Raw genomic sequence first — 17,992 nt, forward strand, 5'->3', positions numbered from 1 at the left:
CCCGCCCCCGCCCCCGTCCTCCTCCTCGTCTGAGTCGCCGTCGTAGTCAACCAAACCCTGAAACACAAGTGTACTTAGACAAACTGTCGATATACAGCTTTCAATATACAACAAACATCAAAACTATGTAAAAAAGAACAATGCATTCAACACTCACACAAATACTTTGCAAATAAGCATTATTAATGATTTATTGCGCGTAAATGAAATAAAAAAAAATAATTCAAACTTAATATACCAAATAGTTAATACAATAAAAAAAATTACAATTATGTTTTAAACATTATAAGAATAGTATTTTTTTATACTATGGAATTCAGTCTGATTTACTTCAAATAAAAACCTACAATGTGCTTTAACATTATTTTAATTATATTAATTCTGTTAAATATTAATAGCATTTGTTTAATTCAAATAAAACATTATTTTACCGAGGCAGGCAAATAAATCATACACATAACTGACTAAAGAAATACCCATAAAAAATAGTCATGATCATAGAACATGCAATGTAGACTCAAAATTAAGTATAACCAAAAGAGAAAAAGCAGAACAACACTTTGGATTACTTTCCTTTCTCTTTAGTTGAAATTACGTCATTACTTATTGGAATGGCAACACCTCTTGTGCGGTGGATTGATGTCATAAGGTTATTATATCAAAAGTAATCTGACCCAGTGAGTATAAGTAAAATATTATTTCATTCATGTCCATTTAAATATTACATATTTTCTCACAACCAAACTATACCAACTGACAAGGCCATATAATATACTACACATTATAATTCAATACAAATATCTCAATCGTAACCCATAAACAATCATGCAACAATATTTTTAAAAACTTATTAAACATTTAAACCACACATATCTAGTCTACAATTGAAACTAATTCACCAAACTGACATTTAGTACACATAACATTCCAAGGTCACACCAATAAACCAGAACCAAATTACATTGACTTCTATAGTAAAAAATTGTCCATTCCATATCAGAATTGAAGGTAGCCACTTATTTGCTAAATAAAAGCAGTTAGCTCTAGTATTACATATTGATTTAGGATAAAAAAATTCTTTAGTCTAACGGCTTCACCAACTTCAAAGCATTTGAAATGTTTTCTGTCCTGTCCGAATATGAAATTCCATAAACATTTCAATGTAATTTAATTCTGTTTAAATTCCATTACATGTAGTTACGTTGAACCCCCGGTAAGCTTACAGAGTAGAGTAGGAGAGGGAACTAAAAGTTTACCTTATTGAGTAATCTGGGCGAGGATACCTGAACATCTGCGTGCGCCGGCTTGCCGCCCGCCGCCGCCAGCAGCACGCGCCCAGGACCATTCACCGTCTCCGCGCTTGTACACACTTTCTTCTCTACTATTTTACCTGAAATAACAAAAAATCTTAATAACTAGTACGAGCCACGCCAATTTTTCTTATGTTTGGGATAAAGTGTTAGAGAAAGAATCATTGTTGTTAAAAATGTCTTTCAATAGTAACATTGAACTAATACTATCAAATATTACTGTTTGCATTGATTAGGCCACACTTAACAAATCCATATTTCATTTAATTTTCACAAATGAAAGATTGTAGGTTTTTTTATTATTTATCTTAATTGTGCTACAATAGGGTTTTTTTTATTTATTTAAATCTAAAGGTGTGAAGTGTATCACTGATCCTTTTTAGACGACATTCCGCTATTTGTTACGGAATGTCGTTCATTGGTGTGAGGAGTGTGGGAAAAAAGTTTCTCATAAACCACATCTCAGCAAATGGAACATTGTAAGAGTTGCTAAGCATGAAACAATATTAGCTTGGGGGTATAATAATGAAGGCCGAAAATATTACCATGGATAACAAACATAAGCAAACTGCCATAGACTAACTTGTTTTTTTCGATATCATAGTTTTTTTTTTAAACTATTTGCTTTTGGGATTTTGTCCTCAATCAAACACCTTAATGATATTGATGTGAGCTGGATTATCTTATCTTAGTCTTTCATCGTAATCTGAAAGGCCTCTGTCAAGGTCTGTATGCAACTCTTATCTGATAGCATCATATAACCTAATCTTGTGACTAAATCAATGACACATTTACTATGGGAATGTTTTCTATAATATATTATTACCAAATAGTCAAATAGTTGTACATATTAAAAACTAATAAAACAGTCGAAACTGTTGTAATAAAAGGGTTAGTGTATTTCTAAATTATCAGACTTTTTACTACACTACCGGAACATATTATAAATGCGAAATTTTACATGGATGGATGGACAGATGTTTATTTTTTAACACCTTAATGAATCACAATGAAAGTTGGTTCGCACATACATAGTACCATAACCTGGTGGTCTTTTCGCGCAGAACTCTCGGACAAAATGTATTGCTCCATTTAATTGTTTTCTTTGCGTTTCTATCAACCACCAATTGCTTTGTGGGGTGTAACATGTTAAGTAGTTTGTCAACATTTGCCATGTAATGGTTACAAATTCAATCACTTAGTGTGGATTTCTTATACTAAATATATACATCTATATTCATTGTTCACTTAATGACTAAATTTTCACTCTTAAAGCCTGTTTCACCAAATTGTAAATTGTCTGATATCAATCCAACATGTAAAATATGTGATGAAAATGGATTTTGTTCCCTTATATAACAGTGACGTCATTTTCTAGCCTCTATAAGCCAGCGGTGGGACAGACCCTTAAAGTAGTTGATGCATACGTAGATTGAATAAAATCTACAATATTGGACTGTTCAATGGTGAATTAAAGTGAAAAAAATATTTGCGCACAGGACCGTGCATCATAGCAATCAATGGGGAAGGCCTGCATTTAACTGTGGACGATCTAAGGCTGAAAGCAATGATGGTGTGTGTTTGTGAACTGACCGATGGCGTCGAGTGCGTGGTGCGCGTTGGTGTGCTGCGCGGCGTCGAGCGGCGCGTCGTCGTCGAGGTCGTCCTCGTCGTTGAACCACATCTCCTCCTCGTCGTCGGGCGTGCGCGCCTCGCGCCGGTAGCGCGTGCGCAGCAGCGACGGCACCACCGCCTCCGCCACGCCCACGCCCACGCCCACGCTGCCGCTCACTGCAAATAATATATATACCACTACATGATTGCGCCTCGATACGTCTTTAAGCCTTAATTCGACGAAGTTTTTTGTAGGAAAAATCTTACTAATATTAAAAATGCGAAAGGTTAGATGGATGGATGTTTGTTAGAGTTTGAAGACTAAACGGCTATATGGATCTGGATGAAATTTTGCATAAACATAGAGAATAGTCTGGAAAAACACATAGGCACTTTTTTTTATTAATTCCACGCGGACGGTGTTGCGGGCGTAAGCTAGTGTATTATATGTTACCACTAAAATCAAAATCTTAATTTTTTCTCTGAACCAGCTCATTACATTTTTTTTAGTTTGTTCCAGTATTTTTCATGTGCAACATTGAAAGAAATTTAATTTCCGTTTTTGTATATCCTTTAATGCAACAATGGCATCATTTAGGCTCTAAATGTTAATACAGTAGAACCTCAATAACTCAAACCTTGGTAACTTAAAAACCTCTATAACTTAAAAAAAAATAATATGTTCCCTTCCTATCAGACCCCAAAACCTCTATAACATAGACCCTTGATAATTTAAAACCTCTAATAACTTAAAATATTTTGTGTTTCCCTTTGTCTTTAACTTATCGAGGTTCTACTGTATAATGAGTTATCGTTCAGTTATAAAATATTTTCTAACATAACCAAGACAAATTTGCATTTTGAAACACTGGACATAAAATCATTTTCTTTGGTTGAAATATTTTGTTTAATAATCAACTTACCTCTGTCCCTTTCTTTTAGCTTATCCTGATGCTGATCATACCGGGTCTTTAAAGCTTTAAAAGTTTGTACGTATTCAACATCCTCCAGGATCTTGCCGTAATTTTCCACAACATGAGAACACAACGACTTTATATCTTCTAACTTTATGAACTCAAATAATTCTAAAATAGCTGAATCTAATAAGTTGTACCTGAAAAGTATTAAAAAATTTGCATTTTAATTTTTTTCTATAGGCATCAAATTTTGAGTAATGTCTATAAACGTGAAAAAATCATGGTCACTCTCCCTTATCCTGACAACTGTATTTCATTGTAAAACATGTTTGTTATAACTTACCTGCCATTATTTCTAAGAAAAGCATCTATAACTGGTGCAAAAAGATTTCCCTTTATGATATATCTGTTGTAGTACTCATCTTTGAGTGCTATTATTCTCCTCATAAACCTCAAAGCTCCGAGCACCAAGAAGGTGTGTGTTGATCGCATTAGCACCAAAATGCGACGAAGTAGGTCCTAGAAATTTTGCATAAAACATAATTTAATAACCTACATTAAAAATACAAATTCATAACATAACTCATTGGAAGCAGTGATAATGACTGATAATTTGAAAATTCCAATTTTCACTGACAATTTCTATGCAAAATGTTAGGCTTTTGGCCGAATACTGAAACGAAATTTAAACATTACACTTTGCAGGCGCATACTATCTAACATCAAAATAATAAAGAAATTTAGAGGTTAAGCGTAGCCTTATTATTAAAGGTACTGTTACATATTAGAATATCGTTTAAATATTCGTCCATTAGAGTTGTGCAACTAACCAAGTGGAAATAGACACTCACAAGTGTGATCTTACAGAAAATACTATTTTTATAACTTGAACTTACCTTATTTAATATGCAAGTTTTGATATGGTATGTGTGATGTTCTACACAAAATGCAAGAAGCTCAAGCACAAGGCCCAACAGTTGCACTGTATGATAGTCTTCTCTTAAAGGCTTCTCACCTGTTGTGTTTGCCAGTAAGGGTGCTGAAAATTTAAATTACTGTAATGAATGAACTATAAAATTAAATAAAACCGCTATAAGGGTATTCTTTTTCTCTTATTGCTGTTACTGACCATACCTTTGGAATTTAAAAAAGGTTAAATCAAAACCTTTAACATTGTTATTTAAGATGGCATATTTTACAACCAGAATTATTTCTGGTGATTAAAAAAATACTCCTGTATATTAAAAATATTACTATAATTACTAAGCAACAATTTAACACATGTCTCACTATTTCATCTGTTTTGAATAAGTTTCAAGTGACACATTATAAAATTAATTTTTAATATTGTGTTTCCATAACTATATGCTATTATAAGTTATTTGTCATTAGAAAAAGTAACAAACAGTATAACTTACCTATAAGTGTTTGTATACTGTGCTTATAGAAGAAATTAAGAAAATCTGCCTTTTCACTCTTGTTGACTGAAGCAAGCATACTTTCTGGATCCAAGAGGATTCGGAGGACACCCATTAACTGCACTGCACCGCCTAGTTCTGGATCTCTGTCTCTTAGCATTTGCTCTATTACTATGTTTAACAACATTTGCTCCTGAAACAAAATAAGTCATTTACAAATTCTGCTAAAAATTTATAAAGAGTATTCAATGCCAGCCGATGATCAAGAAATTAACTAACAATATTGTGTATACTGTTACTGAACATTTTACAGTAATAATACTGTAGATTTGGAATATTAAATGTTTTAAATGCAATAAAAGGGGGTGTCAACTTACCTCTTCTGTATTATTTGCTTGTTGTAATGTGTAATCCCTGACAACTGAAGGTGAGAACTCAACAATGTATGTCAAGATATCTATAGAGGCAGTCTTCGTCTTTTGATCATCTATACTTAATGTTATCTCTAATGCTGGCAGGATACCCAATGTAACTAAAGTCTTATAAAAAGCATCTTTATCTTGCGGCTGTAGGTTTTGTGAAAAATTACAAAATTCTTTTAAAAATAGTACCAAATCCCTTCTTTTTGAATCAGGTGTCTTACTATCCATTAGTATCTTAAACAAATCCGTTAAATACTTGTCATCTTCCTCTATAAGTTTCACTATTTCAACCTTATTAAAAAATATAAAACTGGACAATGTGCTTAGCAAATTGTCCTCAAAAACTGTAGGCGTGGGAAGGACAATGTCCTGAATGTATTGTACTCTGTATGTTTGATGAATTTTTGCTAATAAATCTTGATTTTTTATAGGAATGGCCTCACGAAATTTGGCTAACTCCTTCAAGTATTCTCTGTGTTTTTTCGGTTGCGGCAAACTTGGATCATATTCGAGACAACCAACAACATCAAATATAGTATCATCTGCAAACATTGTATCAAAAAGTGTGTTTTTATTGAGAAGGAATATACTTTTGAAAATTTCGTAAAGATGATGCAAGCCTTCAATGTTTTCGATGTCTTCACACATACGAAAAAGATTTAAAAGTTTTTTTATATAATGCTGACTTTCTAGTGCTGCTGCTAGTTTATCCTTTCTTGCAGGTGAGACTAAACAACTGTTTACTAGTTCACTGATGTCTTCTAGGCGGCCCATTTCACAAGCTGGGAGTTCAACTGGCTGAACACTATCTGACATTTCATCAAAACGTTCATCTTCCGATTCCTCCACAATATCTTGTGTGATTTCCACAGATGGGTCCTTTCCTTGAACCTAAAAATCAAATACATTTAAGTTCTTGTATACTTTACATATCCTTTTACAATAGTCTTACTTCATACTAATATTATAAGTGTAAATGTTTAGATGTTGGACTAGAATGTATCACCAGAATGCTTCAGCAGATCTCAATCATATTTCGCATATATATAGAAAATAGTTAAGAAAACAGGCTACTTATTACGTTGTTTTAATTCAGCATGGACAAAATCGCTGGCATAAGCTAGTTTTACTATAATACAAAGTTTGTAAACAATATCATTAGACTAACTTAGGTATGTCAACTGCAATTTAGAGGTTAGTTGAGGTTAGTTTTACTAGAAAATGTTTTCGAATTAATAAGTTTTTCTCAAGTGTAATATGAAAAAATCATTAATAAATAGTCATAAAGTGATAGTTAATAATACCTGACAAATTTTCTCCCAAATTTCATCACAGCCAGCCTTTTCTTGAAAACTCAGTGCTAAGTCGAAATTGTCTCCTTCTGACCATACAATTAATGTGTCCTGCTGTTTTTGGTAAGCTGTGTCCGGTTGTATTTTGCTTTCTAAAAGAAGGGAACCATCTGACTCTGCCCTCACCAACAACGAAGTACCTTTCAACTTCTCTACGTAACATGACGATACATGACCGGTTCCTCTATCATCCCATTGCCGGTCGGCGTTCAGAGCGTAAAGCTTCACTCTTCGTCGGGTATCTGTCATGATAGTCAATACAACTATGACTATATATTCGAATAATAAATCAAGTTTTATGGCGCTAATATAATGCACCTGATTTTTGTATTATTTAACTCCCATTTGTAAGTAATCATGTGCACTTCTGTAACAAAATATACTATTATAAAACAAACTAAAATATATTCACATCGGGTGGCTAATTGCTGTAATTAAAATCAGTCATGTAATAAGGTGGTGTTTTACAACGTGAATTTGGCACTAACTTCATCTTTCCATTCTCAAGACGTTAATACGCTTAAGGACACCTTCAGAATATTTAGAAAGGATTTTTTAACTTCACATGACAATGGGTCACTGAATTATCGGAAATCACAAACAAAACAATACGATCGTAAACCTTTCACTGCACTTTAAGCACATAAATAATAACACAAACTCATATGACATACATTCAAGTACGTTGTTACGTTTCCAAAAACAGTGTATTTACCGGATTACACATTACAAAATCGTCCTATTGACGTACCTTCAAAATAGTACAACATCAGAAATCGCCATATTGGATTCACAACAACGCTTCGAAACCGGGGTTCTCAAATCGAATGTTGAAGAGCGGCAAATTCAAATTGAAAAGTGATATGATTTGCATAATAGCGTATACTTACGAGACTTTTCTACTTTTACCTTTGATTTCAGACTTCGATTAAGTAATTATAAGATACCAAAAATGAAATCATGGTTTAAATTATAAAATTGATTATATACATGGAAGATTTTCCAAAAAGATAGAGGTAGAAATTTAAAAAATGACAACTTCGTAAGTTCAATTCAGCCAATAGAAATTGTCGTCAATCGCAGCGAGCCAATAACTTCGGCTTATTATGACAGATTTAAAAGCTGCCAAAGTAAATTAAATGTCAAAATGTACTTTCTAAAATGCGTTCGTTTTATTCTATGTCAATAATGTTAAGATTTGAAAATAAAAACATGTGAAAAATAATTTGTTTTTAAAAACAACTAATCCGAATGATTCCCATGGTCCTTCGTCCGAGAACAAAACGGATTTAATAACTTCATCTTCCTGAGTATTGAGTATACTGTTAACTTTTTATACTAAACTATAGATGGTTTGAAATTAAGGAATACTCATTTTAAGTTAAATAAAAAGAAAAACTTGGTACACTTTACATTTTAATACGTGGAAATTAATAACGAATCCCACGAACTTAAATAAATTAAGAAACATTCTTATTCCATAACTTGAACGCACCGCGTTCATAGAGCCTGCCATTTGGTGTATTCTGTCATTCGTTGATGTTATTGAATAAAAGTTTGTTTAAAATAAAGTCTTTATATTCAAAGTAATTGTGTTAAATTGCATAAATAAGTATAAAGTTGTGATATTTAATTAGATTGGATAAGATATAGCGCAAAATGTTTCGTGAATCATTCTAAATATAATGTAAGAAAACTCTACGTTATGCTATAAAGGAATCTTAATATTAGTATAATCTGCTTGTTTTGGTGGGACAATCCGTTAATGACTAATAGAATTATACTAATATCAATGTTTTTCCGAATTATTTCTCTTTTTTTACGAAAATGTAGTTATTTGTATCTTTGACAGATGTCAGATTAATTGTCATTGTGTTAAAAATTCTTATCATACATGTTTTTTGTTATTTAAAAACAATAATAAAATTACACTGGCTGTTTTATAGTATGGAAGCAGAGGGACCAATTTATTCAAGTTGCATTTTCCCAATTACAATTATCTACTTGTTAAGGTTGTAAAATGAACACAGCATGTCTTATTTGAGTACTTCAGAAAATGTGGGGTAAGTTTTGTTTGTATAAAGATGATAATACTTAAAATAATTAAAAAAAAGTTACAATAGCATATTGAAATGATTTACTTTTATTTTTCAGTTTCAGTAGTATACCCCAAAACATATCAGATGCAAGTTGCGCATCACAGTACAAAATGGCAGTCGAAGGTGTATCAGGAAACTGTGGTAGTGAAGTGAATATGTTCATCCATGATAGTTCGGGTGATGAACAGACATATATACCACATCTCAGTGACAACTTCTTCCATAGTAAATTTAAAATTGATCCAAATGACCTCTACACATTTCATGATTCCGATGTCATTGCAAGTGAAATTACAGTCAGTCATACTGAAGATAATTTCATATTTCCTGATAACATTGATATTAAAAGTAAATTTATTGAAAGTCCCAATAAAGATTTGGACTTGATTGGTGTTCTCACTAATGGTGATGTTAAAGAAGAAATAGTTGAAACAAAAAAGGAAACTCTTAACGGACATTATCCTATAAAAAATAAATTTCAATTGAATGTAACAGACGGTAAGAATGCTAATACCAAAGTCCAGAATAGTAAGGCACAAAATAATATCAATTTAGATGCAAGAAACACCATAATAACTGAAAGAAAGCCAATCAATACCATTAAGGTGGTAAATAATGTAAGCACCCCTCCCCATAATGTTAAAGTCAGTATTAATAGTGTTAATTCAACCAATATTAAGTCTGTGTCAACCACAAAGTTGTCAGCACCAGAAACTTTCCTTGATGTGTTCAAAAGAGAACATGGAGTTGTAGAAACTCCAGCGACTGTTGTAAAAACTGAACCCGTTGCAATATCAACTATAAAAGTTCCTGCAGCACCTATAAAGAAACCTGCAACAGGTAAGAAAAAATTAATTTGGTAAAGTTTTCGACTTGCATTTGAATTTGGAAGTGTAGTGACCACCTTATGATTAATTTATACAAAAAAAGCATTTTTTGGGTAAAGTAAGTCATATACCCCACAGTTATTTTTTTTATTTTTTTATTTTAATTAGCATTCTGTCTTTAAAACTGTATCTTTACAGTATGATATTTAAGGAAAATTATGTTTTGTTTAATATGAATAAGGAAAATTCCATAGTTATGATTTAATTAGTCATAATTATTATTTACTTTTAGTAAAAACACCTACATCAAAAGCAAAACGTGGACGAGGGCCAACTGTCCATGAAGCTTTGCAACGGATACCTGCACAGAACAAAGTTATAGCTCTTGCTAATACATCATGGCATGCACCCGGAGAAGAATTATTTCAATGTGGCCCATTAGATGAGAAAAAGGCAAATGCATTTAGACAAGTTGATACTAGCAGTAGTGATGACGATATCCCAGATTTAGGTATGCTTCAATTCATTGTAAATATTTTTTCTATGTGTTATATCTCCGAAAGGAATTCAATTCAATTATTCAATTGAAACTCATATGTACTGTTAGACTGTAGCCTATATGGCTGAACAGATGTATATGAAATTTGGCATAGTCTGGAAGAACACATAGGCTCCTTTTTTTTATAATACCATGAGGACGGAGTCATGGGCGAAAGCTAGTACAACTTTAAATATATGCGATCACTTTAATTAAATTGTAACTCAAGTCTTACTACACTTTTTCTTCAAAAAAGAAATCTTGCCATGATAAGGGTTAAGAGTAATGTTTGATGTAGATGTAAGCTGGGGTCCGGTGTGCGTGGAGGAGAGCGCGGCGGAGTCCCGCAGCGCGCGGCTGGCGCTGCGCCGAGCCGCGCTCAAGCGGCACGTGGCGCGCGCCGCCGCCCGCCCGCCCTCGCACTACAGCGAACAACGTGCGCTTGCTACACTCATCAAGGTAATATTACCACACTTAGGGCCTCCCACCACTGGCTGATAGAGGTTCAGATAGCTTAAAAATTACGTCACCACAGATCAGGGAACAAAATCCATTATTTCCATCACATATTTTACGTGTTTGATCAGACAATTTATAATTTGGTAGGAATTTTAGGCCCCGTCCCGCCAAATTGTAAATTGTCTGATAACAATCCAACTCGTAATATAAATAAAATATGTGAGGGCAATATCGGATTTTGTTTCCTAATCTAACAGTTACGTCTCTCTTAGTGTAGATTTTCTCTATGTTTAATCCTATTTCTTATATATGATTTGTATGGTGATTGGAAAGTGAGCAATAGTAGAAGTAATTTCTAATGTACTTATTTAAGGAATCTGTAAAGATTAATTTTAAAAACTCATTTTTCGTTAATTACTATGTGAAAATTAGTCTACGTAAAAATAAGAATAACAATTAATGAACTGATATCTATATCTGTACTAATATTATAATGAAAGGTTTTGTTGTATGTATTGAAATAATTTTAAATCTACTGAGCTGATTTTAGAAATTCTTTCACCATAAAAAAACTAAATTACTCTGAGTATCATAGGCTGTATTTTTTAATTTGCCCTGGACGACGTCGTGAGCAATATTTATTGTTAACAATTCAAAATTATTTAGTATAAAGAAAAGTTATTGTCTTTATGAGTTTTTTTTTCAATGTTTCTGATGTGTATTATGTTTATATAGAAACAACTGAGCGATCAGTCGACGTCGTGTCGTCTTCCAACGCAGACTGTCAACCACCTGCTGGCGATGCGCGGAATGCACAACGTGCTCTCCTCTGAAGATAGGAGGAAACTACGGTATGTCACTTTTAGTTACATCTCACACAGATTTTTAGTTTTATTTAAATTTCATTTTTCCTGGTACAAATAAGCGGTAAAGAATGATTCTTTTCATTTAAAAGCTAGTTTTGATATCGTTTTTACAGTAAAATACTTAAAGAGTGAATTTCTATATAATCTTACGTAAATTTTAACAGTAGTACAGCCCTCGTTAACATCTTCGCACGAATGGGCCGGCTCGCCCGGTGCAATACCACGACCACACAAAAAACAGGCGGGAAGTGGGAGTAATTCCGCGTACTGATGAGTGTGGTGCCAGAGGCCAATTGAGTCCCTTTTCCTTCCCACCCTTTTTTCAAGAATATGATGGGAAGGGAACGTGGATTCGACTGTAGGGGAGACGCACAGGAAGGGGAAATATCCTCTTTATGTGCGTCTCCTCCGTTGATTAAGGGTAGGCAACGCATTCGCCATTTTAGCGGATTTAGTTGGCCGCTTGCTCGTTTGCTACCTTATGTTATAAAAAAATAAACTATAGTTCATGTTATTGTCCAGTGAGTGTGGGTGGTGCGGGCGCGGGGCGGGGGCGGGGGCGGGTGCGGGCGGGGCGTGCGGCGAGGAGCAGTGCGTGCGCGGCGCATTGCCGAGCGCGCGGCACTGCCTGGCGCACGTGACGCGCGCGCCCGCGCAGCGGCTGTACGCGGCGTGCGCGGCGGTGTTCGCGGGCGGCGAGCGCTGCCACCAGCCGCTGCTGCCGCTGCACGACCACACGCCGCTTTGCACCGAACACGCCTGGAAACGAGTCAGTTCTCTATCCGATATAACTATTTTAACCCTCAACCTTTAAATGCATATTGTTGCCAGAAGTCTACAAACAATGATATGATTTTTATTGAAACTAAGATTTTTTTTATTACTTTTCCCTAAATCTGAGACCCAAAACCTATACTGAAATATCTATACTAATTATCTTACTGAATTATCAGTTAAATGCCATTTTTATTCCCATTCTTTTTTCAAAGTGGGGTATTAAGGGAATGGGGATTAAAACTAGGCCTGTACATTTATCAGACGAAACATTAAATCGCTTCCACTTGCCCCATATCTTCTGTGTCCGCGGTATTCCAGAAAGCTAGGCTTGCAATTCATGCAACAGATGTAGCGTCTGTAATTATTTAAAGTCAAAGTGTGTTAGGATAACTACGAGCAGCTGAGCCGCGAGTGGCGGCCGCAGAAGGCGCGGCGACGAGCCTGCCCCGCCGCCCCGCGCCCCCCGCGCCGCGCCAAGCGCCGCCGCCGCGTGCTCGCGCGCCGCACGCAACACGCGCACTCGCTCACCGGTATCTCCCTTTCTCTTGCTCTCTCTCTCTTTTTCTATCTACCTATCTATCTCTCGCTTTGCCTCTTCTCTCCGTGACCGTAGCTAGGGAGAGTCACTGTGTGACTATGCCCTGCCTTAAGATCACAATACTCTCACCTTGTAATACCAAAAAGTAAATAGATTATTATAGTTAAAGTTATAATTTAAGAACCAAAAAATTGTGACTATGTGCACGATATATGAATATACCATGAGACAGGAATCTCCTTTTAAGACTTTTAACCCGTGCTTCTAAGGCAAATCAATTATGTTTTTGTCCCCGCCCTATCTGTCTACTGACCTATCTCTCTATCTCTCTCACTCTGTGTTTTATAACTATCTCCTACTCTACTTTCTCTGTATACTTCATGTATTAACGAATATTATATTGTATACAGAGATCAACATATGTTCGAACTCGTCGACATACGACAGTTCTGAGGACGCGGCGGTCGGCGCACTCAGTGAGACTGAGTATATGAGGACTTCGAGCGCGCACGAACTGGGTACGTACAAACATGTACAGTTAGAGACTTTTGCGATGTTCCACTTTTAGAAACTGCCTTAAACCTTAAAAAACGTACTCCGTCTCTTTAAAAAAAAAACCAATGAACTCCGTACTACTGGCCATACATTTTTTTTATTTGTTATTGGTTACCGATGGAGTACAAAGCAATCTAATTATTGTAGCTTAGTGTGGAACGCCGCCAGACTCCCCGATAGTACCTTATTACTGAAAGTCAAATATCTCTCGAATGGCCCATTCGCCGAAGTAATACGACCACACAGAATATGGGAAAGTGGAAGTTATAAAGTCAGTCTGAGTGTGATTGAGGCCTAATTTTAGTCTTCTTTCCATATACTTCTAAAAGAGTAATTTTGTATGGGAAGGGTACAGAATTTACAGAATACTTTTACAGAGGGGATTTTGTTTAAATTTTTAGAAGTGGAACAAGTGCCACCGGATGATATACTGGATCCATCCGTCCTTAGTCAGATACCTGATGAGGCTTTTACTGAATTTTTTAACCAAGGTATGTCTATAATTCTATTGTATTTTATTTTAATTAAAATTTATAAAGGTTAAGTTGTACATTAAATGTAAAAAAAAAAACAAATTAGGGACATGCTGTCTTCATCTCACTATTCATTCCCATTGGTTCAGAGCTTTCCCTAAGTGAAGGGTAACTAGGCCATAGTCAATCACGCTGGTCCACCAAGGGTTGACTTCACATATATCTTTGAATTATTCACCGATATCTGAAGTTTTTATCACGATGTTTTCCTACACTGAAAATCACATTGGTACATGGCGGGATTCGAACCCAAGATATGTAGATTATAAATCAAGTTGTAGCTCTCTTAGAGCGTGTTTAGTCTCGCTTTGATTCCTATGAGATTATATGAAGGTGCTCACACTACTCGATTTTTAGTTGTGCAACGAAACAGTTGAATTGGCTGCGAAAGAAACATCGATTAGTTTAAAATATGCGCTTTCTTATTTATACTAATATTATAAAGAGGAAAGATTTGTATTTTTGTATGTATTGAAATAACTCAAAAACTACTGGGTGGATTTTAAAAATTCAAACACCATTAGATAGGTATTTTGTCTGTGAGTAATATAGGCTATATTTTTATTATTTTCTAAGTTGACGGTGACGACGCGAGCAACAGCTAGTTGTCCTTTAAAGTGCAGTGTTGTTTAGCTGAAGACGTGCCGTCGTTCGGCGAGGGCTCGGAGCTGGCGGCGGCGCTGGAGGCGGTGCTGGAGGAGCGCGGCCTGCACGAGCGCGCGCTCGACATCTCCGACTGCTTCACGCACGCCCCCGCCCCCGCCACCGCCACCGCCACCGCCCCCGGACACGCCCCCGCCTCCGCCCCCGCCACGGACACGCAACACAAACTCAAGGTATACTTTTATGTACAGTCGGGGAATCTAGCGGCGGTAACCTCGGACGCTGCAGGCGTTTAACCCTTAACCCCTTAACCCTTAAATGCATGATGTATTTATAAATGAGTCTTCTCTTCCTTACCCAAGTGACTTTTTAAAAAAGTTTTTTTTTTCCTCTAAATCTATGTTTAATTTAGTACCCGTTTCAATTTATGGTATTTAAAATGAAGAAATTGTGCATTTAAGGGATAAATACCTGAAATTTAAAACTTGATACCGGAATTATAATTAGTATTGGGCACCTACAATCGATTTTATTTTAATATTAGGCTGTTTATGTTACCTTTGATTGATAATCTTCAAGTTGGTAAACAAAAAGGAACCATCACGAAAATTAACAACATTTGAAGGTATGGATTTCTCCACAACTTAGAAGGACAAAATATAAAAATTTCGTTTTTTTTACTATTTGTTTTTTTAAGACCGATTCTATTTTTCTATAAGTGGAACACCGCTAATGGCTTTGATTGTACTTAATGACATGTACATTTGGTAATCTTTGCTTTATATATATAGCTTTAGTTAGGGAATTGTGGTTTATTTTTATATATTCATTTCAATAAAATATTTTCATGTTATTACATGCTTGTGTTCTTGGAGTCATTAAATGTATAACTAAGGTAATAATTTACAATTATATTTGCAGATGGCAGCGGCCAGTGCTCTAAACGTGGCGATGTCACCGAGCGCGCCTTCATAACGTTGTAATAAATAGTTAAGCTAAAATAAACTCTATGTTCTAAAGAATTAGGAACAAAGTTAATGTAGTCTCAAACGATTAGGTTTTCTTCGCGTTGTAAGTTTCGTGTACGTGTGTAGAGGTTGTGTCACAGAGTAGGTAACAAATAGACTCGACACTTCCATACGATGAAAACTGAATCTACTTAAATGTTGCTATTAATATTGAAAAAAAAATGTCAAATCTTTAAATACTCTTTACATCGGTACAAAGGTTATTTAAACAACGATTTAATACTCAGGTTCTATAAACATGGTTTTTGTTGTATGGAAGTTTCGTTTGTTTGTAGGAAAATGTTTGTGAGTATTAGAAGTTGGTGATAGTGGCGTTAGTTGTATATGAAGATGGTTTGTGATTAAGAAATTACAAAATTCATGGGCGTTTTAACGTACAGCTTTAATATGCCAAGAAAAGTTAGAAATTAAAACCCTTAGAATTAAATACCCTTTTTTAAGAACTCATTTACTAATTTTAATTAACTAATAATCTAAAAATAGACGTTCGAATTGAATTTGGCCCTTTTGAAATAATTATTACAATAAATATTATATTTATTTGAAAGTTATTTCCGATTAAATGAAATTGCCATTTGATGTATTACTAGAAATGAATTTTAAATTATCTGAAAATATTTTAATATCAATATCTTATTTAATAATACAATCACATAGAAATATTATAATAAAATAAATAAATAAAACAGATACCTTCATACAATTTCGATTTTACCGTTAAATGACAGTTTTCTATGGTAATCAATTTTAAGGTAATTAAAATCTATTATTTTTTCATACATTCTATAAATACAATAAGTTCATATAAAATTGTTTCATCTTAATATTTTCCAATATCGCAATGTAAGAAGGAATCTAGATAACAAGTATAGTTCTTTTCAAATATCTTGGCGGCTCGAGGTCTGGTGCGCAGAGAACGCCTTACGACCTTCAATATTGTGTTCTACCCACCTTTTTTTTAGCAAGCATGGGATGAAGTGAATTTGACAGACAGTGACGCATAGGAAAGGGAAATATCATGTCTGTTCGTCCTCTAAATTGTTGTGTGGGCAGTGCTTCGCTCTTTCGGCGAATTCTCGTGGTCGCTTGATCTCTCTAAAGAAATTTACGAGTCGGTATTCCGAGCAGCCAAGATATTTGACAACCACAAACATAGTTAATTGATAAAACCAAAAAAAAAACGACTGATTATTTCATCATTTATTTATATTGACACTTCACTTTAAATTTGTCAAAATAACACTTTTGGGGTCATTTGTAAAGTGCCTGTCAAATCTTATTTTATATTTTGTGTATTTTTTTAAATTCGGTCTCAAAAATGGTTGAAAATTAACATTGCATAATCATAGCATTAAAATGTTCCTATTTATAAACGATGTCTCTTGAATTGTAGTTTATTATGTATTTGTAATAGGAATGGTACGCGTTATATTGGCAATTACTTGTAGAAAATGGGAATTATCAGAAAAACAGAAAAAACGCATTTGGCAGTACTTTAACAGAAATAATGAAAATGAACTCTGCGCCGTTGTGTTAAGATTTATTTTTCTTTTAAATGATTTTGTAAGCAGTTAAAATGAATGAATGGTTTATTTAATGTCATCTTCCATTTCATAATTTGGGTATTTTTATTTTTATTATTATAATTTAGATTATTGGTAAATTTCAATACCAAATTGTAAGAAAGAAAAATGTTTGTGTTCCTATATGTTTTGGCTGTCGTGAGTATGGACTTATTTTGTCTTTTTTATTATCGTAACTCGCAAATAATTAAATATACAATAACAATGTACGTGATCTTCCTTTTTATGTGAACAAAATGTTATTTGTACAAAAGGTGTATTTTAGTAATAATTTTTAGACGTCACGCAATTTAGGATTCAATGTTTTAAATACAATTGTAGCTTAGTTTCTTCGAATTATTATTAATGCGAATTTCTTGTGTAATTTATTTTTGAATATAATTTGATAACACGTCCTTTAACAATTAAATTAATTACAGAACCAATCGATATACTTAGTATATGTTGGTCAAAATACTTGAATATCTGACTCGAAGGACCAAAGTTATTTGCGAATTTTAACGCATGATCCTCCAATAATTTTTATTTTAGTCTTTGACAATAGAAAATTTAG

At 34.4% G+C, this 17,992-nt stretch overlaps 2 protein-coding genes across 3 annotated transcripts in view; one reads left to right on the forward strand and one right to left on the reverse strand.

Moving 5' to 3' along the window:
* The window catches only part of LOC106100906 (serine/threonine-protein phosphatase 4 regulatory subunit 3), an 8,165-nt gene extending 349 nt beyond the window's left edge, over positions 1 to 7,816 (reverse strand). The window contains exons 1-10 of the mRNA XM_013279971.1: positions 7,708 to 7,816; positions 6,986 to 7,400; positions 5,637 to 6,572; positions 5,260 to 5,452; positions 4,738 to 4,880; positions 4,185 to 4,360; positions 3,848 to 4,038; positions 2,904 to 3,101; positions 1,284 to 1,390; positions 6 to 57 (exon numbers count right to left, since the gene is read on the reverse strand). Coding sequence (XP_013135425.1) covers positions 6 to 57; positions 1,284 to 1,390; positions 2,904 to 3,101; positions 3,848 to 4,038; positions 4,185 to 4,360; positions 4,738 to 4,880; positions 5,260 to 5,452; positions 5,637 to 6,572; positions 6,986 to 7,282 — 2,293 coding nt within the window. The 5' untranslated portion in view covers positions 7,283 to 7,400; positions 7,708 to 7,816. The remainder of the gene's footprint in view (positions 1 to 5; positions 58 to 1,283; positions 1,391 to 2,903; positions 3,102 to 3,847; positions 4,039 to 4,184; positions 4,361 to 4,737; positions 4,881 to 5,259; positions 5,453 to 5,636; positions 6,573 to 6,985; positions 7,401 to 7,707) is intronic.
* A 741-nt stretch (positions 7,817 to 8,557) lies between these two features.
* On the forward strand, positions 8,558 to 17,733 carry LOC106101190. 2 transcript variants are annotated; one of them, XM_013280338.1, is made up of 12 exons: positions 8,558 to 8,720; positions 8,980 to 9,096; positions 9,188 to 9,972; positions 10,252 to 10,470; positions 10,796 to 10,956; positions 11,692 to 11,807; positions 12,345 to 12,591; positions 12,985 to 13,129; positions 13,548 to 13,655; positions 14,094 to 14,183; positions 14,859 to 15,061; positions 15,750 to 17,733. In XM_013280338.1, exons 2-12 carry the CDS (start codon positions 9,065 to 9,067, stop codon positions 15,801 to 15,803), a joined length of 2,160 nt encoding a protein of 719 aa, XP_013135792.1. In that variant the 5' UTR covers positions 8,558 to 8,720; positions 8,980 to 9,064; the 3' UTR covers positions 15,804 to 17,733. The 2 variants fall into 2 exon arrangements, with proteins under 2 accessions (XP_013135792.1, XP_013135793.1); XM_013280339.1 differs by having other exon boundaries at positions 14,097 to 14,183.
* Positions 17,734 to 17,992: the final 259 nt, after the last annotated feature.

The sequence above is a fragment of the Papilio polytes genome, unplaced genomic scaffold, assembly GCF_000836215.1.
Source record: "Papilio polytes unplaced genomic scaffold, Ppol_1.0 DF824024.1, whole genome shotgun sequence".
NCBI lineage: Eukaryota > Metazoa > Arthropoda > Insecta > Lepidoptera > Papilionidae > Papilio > Papilio polytes.

Bases quoted from the DNA above. Each gene is read 5' to 3' on its own strand.
- LOC106101190 (XM_013280338.1), top strand. From the start codon at position 9,065: ATGTCTTATTTGAGTACTTCAGAAAATGTGGG. The intron at 9,973-10,251 runs GTAAGAAAAAAT...ATTTACTTTTAG, and splicing joins TATAAAGAAACCTGCAACAG to TAAAAACACCTACATCAAAA. The intron at 14,184-14,858 runs GTATGTCTATAA...AGTGTTGTTTAG, and splicing joins TACTGAATTTTTTAACCAAG to CTGAAGACGTGCCGTCGTTC.